The sequence below is a fragment of the Corapipo altera genome, unplaced genomic scaffold (genome assembly GCF_003945725.1).
Source record: "Corapipo altera isolate COAL_440 unplaced genomic scaffold, ASM394572v1 343, whole genome shotgun sequence".
Lineage (NCBI taxonomy): Eukaryota > Metazoa > Chordata > Aves > Passeriformes > Pipridae > Corapipo > Corapipo altera.
The window spans coordinates 6,664,199-6,672,587 of NW_020884913.1; the positions used below are offsets into that span (position 1 = coordinate 6,664,199).

Here is an 8,389-nt window from a genome sequence, read left to right on the forward strand (position 1 = left end):
CCCCGGCGTTGATTGGCCGGGGCCGGGGAAGCGGCGCCCCCGCGCCGCCATGTTGAGGGAGGGCAGCGCGGAGGGAGCGCGGGCGCCCTTGGCGGCCCCAGGGATCCCCCGCCACCACCGCTCTCCGTCCCGCGGCGGGCCCGCGCTCCGCGCTTGCTGCTCTGCTGACAGCGGCGAGCCGGCTGCGATCACTCGGCTTCCTCCGCTCTTCCGGCTCCAGCCCGCGGAGGCGCCCGCAGCGCCCCGGCGGGGCGGCGGCGCGAGCAGGCGCGACCCAGTGTGCCAGCGGTGCCTGGGGCAGGCGCCGCCATCGGCGCCCGCAGCGGCGCTCCGCGTGACGTCACGGCGAAGGGAGGCGCCGATTGGCCTGCGCGGCCCGGCGCCCTCACGTGTCCGCCCGCCATTGGTTCCATGGCGGAGCCGCGGCGGCGCGCGCGGCGGTACCGCTTCGAGGAGGGTCCGGCGGCGCTGGCCGTGCGTGTGCCCGAGGTACCGGGGACAGCCGGGGCACGCCGGGAATGCCGGGGATCCCCGGGAGTAGCGGGGATCCCCGGGAACACCGGCCCAGCGCCCCGCCCCGTGTGTTGCAGGTGCTGGATTCTCAGTACGGGCTGTACGCGTGGCCCAGCGCCGTGGTCCTGGCGCAGTACGTGTGGGCGCAGCGGCGGAGCCTGCCCGGCAGGCGAGTGCTGGAGGTACGGCCCTGCCCGCACCCCTGACACCTCGCGGGTGCCCGCGGGCCCGACCCCACGGACGCGCTGTGGTTGCAGATCGGAGCCGGTGTGAGCCTGCCGGGCGTGGTGGCCGCCCGGTGCGGCGCGCAGGTGACCCTGTCGGACAGCGAGGAGCTGCCCCGCTGCCTGCAGAGCTGCCGCCGCAGCTGCCTCAGCAACCGCCTGCCACACGTGCCCGTCATCGGGCTCACCTGGGGCCGCGTCTCGCCAGAGCTGCTCTCTCTTGCTCCTGTAGACGTTATTTTAGGCTCAGATGTCTTTTTTGACCCCAAAGGTATGTTAATGCTCTCTCAGGTATCTTTGGTTTGTGACAAGCAGCGAGGAGGTGGTGGCCAAGTAATGCTGGGAACACTGTGGAGGGATCAGGTGACACTGTGCTACTGACCTTGTTATTCTAGTTCTGAACTGTCAGAAATACAACCAAGGGGGAATAGAAAATGGAGTAATAACTAAGTGCTTCAGACCCTGTATCTCAGTTCTCCCATACAGATGTAATCTGCTTGTTTAAATTTTTAATTCCCATTCAGAGAACCAGACAGATTTCTCTATACCTGGAATCCAGAGACTAACCCAGACTGCTTTATCTCCCCAAACTGCACAGACTTTGAAGATATTTTAACTACAATTTACTTCTTGCTGGAGAAGAATCCACATGCTCAGTTCTGGACTACTTATCAAGTCCGAAGGTAAAACCTTTTCCATATTTAGGACTCAAACCTTAATTCCTGTCTCAGCTTTTGACGAGTGTTAACTTCTCAGAGGCACCACTGCTCTGACTCAGAAAAGCTCCTTACTGTGCGTGAGGCTGCTATTAGCCCAGTAAATCCTGGGGGTAGCAGGCAAAAGCAGCCAAACCTGAAAGTAATCCAAGAATCCTCAGATTGCTGTTGCCTAAAAAACTCTTCCAAACCCATCTGTGCTGTACTGAAGTTTGGGGACAGCCTGTTAGTTACTGCAGCAGTAGTAACCTTGGGTTACATTTTCACGTGCTGTATATCCTCCCCTCAGTGCTGACTGGTCTATCGAGGCTCTGCTCTGCAAGTGGAACCTGAGGAGCATCCACGTCCCCCTACACTCCTTTGGTGCAGACAAGGAGCACTTGGCCAGCTCGTCTCTCCCAGGAAGGCACACGATCGAAATGATGATCATCTCACTGGCACAGTCAGAGGGCACTTCAGTTTATTCCACTTCAGGTTCCAGTACAAGGTGATACTCAGCTGTTCTGATCTGCAGAAAACAAGTCCCGTTTACAGCAAACCTTGTGTATATTTCTGGGAAGCAGTTAATTCTTAAAATATGCATTGTTTTAATAAAATAAAGCTGTTTGGTTTTTTCCAGCTATGGCTTATGAGAAATTTGTGCTCCTCCCCAAAGCCCATGAAATAGTTCAGAGACTCAATTCCATTGTGTGAAGCCACTACACAACACAGCTTAACCTGGAAATCCATGAGATCCAACCTAAATCCACAACTTCAGCAATGGAAAGGTAACTGCACTCTTTCAAATTAAAAACCAGCCCCATAAGAGCAGTTTCCCAGGACTGGGAATCCTGGGATCCACACACAAAAGCCAGCCCCTTTGTTTGTAAATGAGTATGTGCAGACTGTGCTAACCTGGAACATACAAACTCCCCAGTTTGTAGAAAAGTACTTTTAATCCTCCACAAAAGCCATACTGCCAGCGTTCAGATGTTTCCATTCCCATTTAACATACATGCATAAAATTAACAAGGCATTACAATAACCCTTGACACAGGATGGTTGAAGTTAACAATTCATTTGGTACCAAATCAAGAAAAATCATCACTGTAAGATCAGCCCCCATCAAGCAGCAGCCTGGGCAAGCACACAGCAATGCAGTTAGTACTGCTCAGTGTGGACCTTCCACAACACCCCAGGACCTGGCTGGGTCAGTGTTCACAGCCTGGTGTGCAACACTTGCCACACAACATTGGGTTAGTCACAATACTAATTGAGTTTGCCCACAGTAATTTAAAAGCAACCCCGGTGGATAAAATTTATAAGCAGTAGAATGCAATTCAGTTACTATATAGAAGTTAAACATAGACAGTATAATTGCAGAAATCTTTTCAAGATAAAAATAAGCTGACCCAAGACATTAAGTTGAGAAAAGTTAACACAGAAAAATGTTTAATATTAACTACAGAGACAGTGGGTATAGTACAGAATGTCTTAAGCAAAAGATACACCAATCAGTACTTACAAAGGAATGAACCATTTCTGTTCTTAACATTACATTTCTCATATGTAAGTTCATATATGTAGGTTGGTAAGTTTTACCATTCTGGAAATAATAAGGTGTGTATATCATCAGCTAGATGTGCTCACTGTATGCTCCATATTTTTTACGCAAGGCCCGGGTGACTGGGAGTGCAGTTGTCAGGCATTTTAATTAACTGGACAGCCATTTGTTTCTGCACGACAAGGCATCGTTACACAGGAGCAATCAGGAGACAACAGGAAACAGCCAAGCACTCTGCACTGCAACACGCCACCTTAACAGCTAACCAGCATTACTCAACTGCTACACAACTGCGCCTAGTGCACAAAAATACATAAGAGAAGAGATTAGAATTGAGTCTGATAAAACAATCCTTTCATATATCAACTGTCACCTGAAAAGATTTCTATCAATTTTGAATTTGAAGATACTATTTTAATGCAAAGTTGGTTTATCTTTAAAAAAAAAAAAAAGCATTTACAGTTAAGTTTCAAATTGAAGTTCTGTAGAATTTTATTTAAGGAATGAAAACAAAATTGAGAATACTTTCTGACAGTTAGCTACTCGGCATATAATGGCTGCATGATTCCTCAGTATGAAACTGGAGGCAGCAAGTTACCATCAGTTTTAATTTCCAATAGAAGTCAGCACTATATAAACAAAAATGAAGTTTTACCTCAAATATCCAAGCCAATAATGAAATCGGTAGTCGTTCACTTCACTAAATTACAAGAAATTTGAATAACAGCAACAAAATGGCACATAAAAATGTAAAATCTGCCACTTGAGGCGCAACTTAAACAAGTAAAAAGTTAGACAAAATGTTACAAAATAACCTTTTCAACAGCTGATTGCTCGTCCAGGGTCTCTCCAATGGGCTGAAGACTCAAGCGATCTTTTCCCCCCAAAGGCGTCCTTTATGTGGGTTCTCATTTAGCTGAAGCATCTAGGTTTGAAGAAAAAAAAGTTCAGCCAGGTTTCTACCTTGTCTGTTTTGGGTGTGGATGACTTCAGGGATACTTCTAGTTGTGTTTCAACTGGCTTTGCCTAAGTTAATTTTAAGTTTTAGGAATTTCCACGGTGTTCCACCTCCCCCCCCTTGTGTCGCTTTACTTCAGAGGCCAAATGTAAGGTTCTGTCAGAGTATTTAGTTACAAAGGAGAACAAGCACCAGGCTGTAGATCAAGCCACCATTAACTTCAATTCAGCCTGTTCAACAATCGATTATTAAAAGCTATATAAAAGTTAACAAAGCTAATACTTCTTCATAAAGACTTAACTAAACTCTTAAGTAGCATTCAAAACAGAAAACGTGACTAGTTTTGCTACAATTATCTAACTCCAGAGCTAGCTTAGGCCCTTTCCTTTTAAAAAACAGGACCAAACAGTTTGAAGGGTTAAAGACACACTATCCTTTCCCCACCCGGTGTATCCTTAGATGCCTCTTCCAAGATGTCGACTTGAGGAAAAACTAGTTTCCGTGGTTTTCTCGTTGCCAAGGAATTTGCCCCTTTTCTAGGACACTTATTACCTCCAGTCAGTACAACGGCCACTGAACCCATCTTCCGTTCTAAAAGGATAGTGTATCTTTAACAGTGTAAGACAAACCTGCTCCAACACACGCCCACAGAAACTGGTCCCTGGAGGATCAGCCAAATCAGTTAAAATCTGCAATACTGGCCAATATTCTTTTAGCAAACAGGAGACCGCAGCTTTAAAGGGGAAAATGCAGATGTTGGATAAATACAGTAAGAAATAGTCATTTGCATCATAGGTTGCGTCTCATACAATATTTTAATAAAACCAAGGCATTAATCTCGCAATAAAACATTTTCTCTGTAGAAAAAAAAAAATATTTCCGTAGAAAACCCTTCAGTAATAACTTCCCTAAACCAATAACCAAAAAGCACTGCTCAGGAAAAAAAAAACCAAAACCAACAACTAACAGTGTGCCCCGTTAGGATTCACTTGGTTCAGGCTATTAATGCTCTAAGAACTACCCAACACCCCACCTAAGTGCTCTAATAAAGTAACATGCAACATGTGCTGATCCCGAGGTACATTACCATGTTCCTAGGAGGATACAGCTCCTTCTTCTTCCGGAGACTTGGGAGGGCTCTTAGATCTGGATCTAGAGTTGGATTCCCTCTTTGAAGCAGGGGGAGGGCTTCTAGATCTGGACCGGGATCTTGACCTGGACCGGGATCTGGAGACAGACGAGGACTTTGACTTGGATCTCCTGGCAGACCTGGACTTGGAGGTGGAGCGAGACCGAGAGCGTGTACGAGACCGGGATTTGGATCGGCTGTAGCGGGACCGACTGCGGGATCTAGAGCGGCTCCTGCTTCTAGATCGGCTGCGACGGCGTCTTCTAGGGCTAAAACATACCAGGAAGGGGAAGGAAAAGAAAAAAAAAGACGCGTTAAAAGTTGCTCACGGGCGGCGCAGAATCCAGTGAGTGCCGCGGGACAGGGAGGGAGGGACAGGACGCACGTGGGCAAGAAAACGAGCATTACCAGGGCGCCATTGTTCAGAGCGAGTGGCCGGGGGCTAAATTTACTACAGGGCAAAAACCTTCCACTCCGAGGGGACCATATGTGCCTTCGCTACTAAGGCCCTACTCCCCCCGCCCAACCCCGCGGCGAAACTCACTGGGAAAAGGCTACAGAATCACAGAACCGGTCAGGTTGGCAGGGACCGCAGAGGGTAATCTGATCTACACTCCCTGCTTAAGCAGGGTCATCCCGGAGCACATGATCACGTCGTGTACCCAGCTGCCCGAGTATCCCCAATGGGGGAGACTCCACCACCTCTCTAGGCAACCAAGACACAACCACGCGGCCCCGGCTACGCCCGCCAGGACCTAAGCCTCGTCCCCGCGTCTACTGCCGTAAGTTCGCTGCTCACCTGCGGCTGCGGCGGCCGTACCCGCTGCTGCTGTACCGGCGGGGCGGCGGCCCGCGGCGGCTGTGGTGCGAGTCGGGCGGGCGGCCGTACCGGGCCATCTGCACGCGGAGCTCCCGCCCGTCCAGCACCGCCCCGTCCATCGCGTCCATCGCGTCCTCCGCGTCCCGCTTGTCGTGGAAGCGCACGAAGGCGAAGCCGCGGCTCTCCTTGGTGTAGCGGTCCCGCGGGATGTAGACGTCGCCCACCCGGCCGTACTTCTCGAAGACCCTCCGCAGGGTGTCCGGGGAGGTGCGGTAGGTCAGGTTGTCCACTTTGAGGGACGTCATGCCCTCTACGTCGGGCGGCGGGCGGCCGTAACTCATGGTGAGCTGGAGCCCCTGAGGGGCTGGGGCGGCCGACGAGAATAAACCTGAGGGCGATGTGGGGGGTCAGCAGCCGGCGCGGCCCTGAGGGCGACGCGCCTCACGCCGCGGGGCGAGCGCCGAGGCGGCGGCGCGGCAGAGCCCAGAAACGAGGAGAACTGCAGCGCATAGGGAAAAGCCCGCGGGGCCCGCAGGGAGCAGCACCAACCTCAGGGTCCGAGGGGCGGCCCGAGGCCGGAGCGAAGCGCCAGGAGCGGCCGCCCCGTCCCGTCCGCCGCGGCGAGGAAATGAGGGGGAACCGCCCGCGCGCGCGGCTTAACGCCACAAAATGGCCGGCGGGACCCCGGAAGGGAAACGCGGAGCCCCGCCAGCGGCACCGCCGCCCCGACCCCAGACACCTTTTTACCCCTTTTCCCCGAGGTGGTCCCGAGGGGAGCGCGGGGAATCCGCCCCTAAATTAATAATTCGCCCCTGCGTTGGAAAGCGGCCCTGAAAACGGCGCCGCTGTGACCCGGAAGAGCTCGGGGGAGGCGGGGAATTTTTTTTTTTTTTGAACAATGTGTGTTGAAAACCGTAAGAAAAACAATAATAAAAAGAAAAGGAAATAAGAGCAGGGGTGTGCGCGTGTGGTGAGGGGGCAGAGGGGTGGGAAACCGCCGCAGCGGGGAAAAAAAAAAAAGCGATGGTGAAGGGAGTCGGTTGTGGCGCGGGCGGGAGGGGACGGTTTAAAATGGCGGACGGGGAGAGTTGTGAGGGCAGAGTCATGAGGGACGGCGGCGGGCCGGGGATCGGCTTCACGAGAGGAGTCGGTTCAGGGCGGTTGTCCGGCGCTCTGTGAGGTCGGTTCTCCCGGGACAGCTGCTATGGGAGCTCCGTACCCTGCCTGCTCCCGCTCCGCTGTGCCCCGCTGGCCACCGTGAGGGACCAAGCGGCCCGGTGCGGGCTCTCCGCGGGCTCTTCTTCACCTCCTGCCAGCAGCGGTGCCCGGTGAAGCCTCCTCGGTCCCTCCAGCTCTGGATGTGCCTCGATGGATACGCAGCTTATCGGTGCCTGTGGGAGCCGAGCGAGGAAACATTAAAATCCTCAGTACCCCAGCCTGCTCTGCAAACTCGTGCTGTGGCAGCATGTCCTGGAAGTGGAGCAAAGGAGAACTCTTGCACACCCCTTGTGTAAGGATGACAAGCAGGTTCCCAGAGTTTTGCCCAGGGAATTCTGTGAAAGCTGTTCCCCTGCCTCAAAAGTTGTTGCTATGTCGCTTCAAGCACCGAATAAAATGCCCAAACCCCATGTATGAACTGCAATACCTAGTTCTCATTGCACAACAGCGTTAAAAGTTTCTAGCCATCTATTTCATGATACTATGTTAAAAAAAAGTAAAGAATTAAGACTGTTTCCTTATGATTTGTTCAGTCACAGTATTGATATGAGAAAGCAATTTCAGTATTAGAATTTAAAGTCTTAGTATTACTGTAACTGTGTTTAATCTTATTTTGCACTGAAGAAGTGTAAGCAGTGACATCAATACAAAACAGAAACAGCTGTTTGTTTCCTGCTAAATGACTTAAGAAATCAAATAAACTAGTTTTAGTTTCACATTTTGTATTGCTTCGTGCTTGTTCCTTTTTTTTTTTTTCCCCAGAGACTTCGGCTTAAAAAACTTGTGATTCATTTGCTGAAACCCTTTTTCAAATTAGAAATTTGAAGTTTACCTTTACAGTAATTGCCTTATAATGACAGTGGAAGTTTCCTGTGTCCCTTTCTCTCAGTTCTTGTACTGCCTGGGCACTGCTGAGCCGTGGACAGCTTGTTGTCCACCAGGACCCCCCACTCCATCTCCACAGAGCTGCTTTTCCAGCCGGTCAGCCCCGGCCTGTGCTGCAGTCTGGGGTTATCCCTTCCCAGGTGCAGGACCCTGCACTTGCCTTTGCTGACCTTCAGACAGTTCCTCTCTGCCCACCCAACCCACCTGTCGAGGTGTCCCCTTTCAAATTTTCAAGTTTAAAGCTCTCCCAATGAGCCCTGATAACTCCTGGGCTAAGATCCCTTTTCCCCTTTGAGGCCTCTTTGTTTAAACTTTTTACTGCAGACAGCAGAGGTAAAATGTGGTGATTTGTCATTTATTTCAATCAATTCTGCATTTCCCTC

The 8,389-nt window shown here is 51.2% G+C and overlaps 2 protein-coding genes across 9 annotated transcripts; one reads left to right on the forward strand and one right to left on the reverse strand.

Annotated features, from left to right (window-relative positions):
* Window positions 1-231: 231 nt before the first annotated feature.
* Window positions 232-2,039, forward strand: METTL23 (methyltransferase like 23). Its single transcript, XM_027654340.1, has 5 exons — window positions 232-489; window positions 591-695; window positions 771-1,008; window positions 1,336-1,420; window positions 1,743-2,039. Exons 1-5 carry the CDS (start codon window positions 412-414, stop codon window positions 1,942-1,944), a joined length of 708 nt encoding a protein of 235 aa, XP_027510141.1. The 5' UTR covers window positions 232-411; the 3' UTR covers window positions 1,945-2,039.
* Window positions 2,040-2,369: 330 nt separating this feature from the next.
* SRSF2 (serine and arginine rich splicing factor 2) lies at window positions 2,370-6,834 on the reverse strand. Of its 8 annotated transcripts, XR_003529521.1 has the most exons (6): window positions 6,453-6,834; window positions 5,883-6,291; window positions 5,042-5,352; window positions 4,584-4,687; window positions 3,812-3,921; window positions 2,370-3,292 (listed from the first exon to the last, which is right to left on the reverse strand). XR_003529521.1 is itself a non-coding variant. In XM_027654343.1 (4 exons), the coding sequence occupies exons 2-3, from the start codon at window positions 6,242-6,244 to the stop codon at window positions 5,049-5,051; spliced, it is 666 nt and encodes a 221-aa protein (XP_027510144.1). In that variant the 5' UTR covers window positions 6,245-6,291; window positions 6,453-6,834; the 3' UTR covers window positions 2,370-4,687; window positions 5,042-5,048. The 8 variants fall into 8 exon arrangements, 4 of the variants coding, with proteins under 4 accessions (XP_027510144.1, XP_027510145.1, XP_027510142.1 ...); XR_003529519.1 differs by having other exon boundaries at window positions 2,370-3,921; XR_003529520.1 differs by lacking the exon at window positions 4,584-4,687 and having other exon boundaries at window positions 6,453-6,830.
* Between the last annotated feature and the right edge of the window lie 1,555 nt (window positions 6,835-8,389).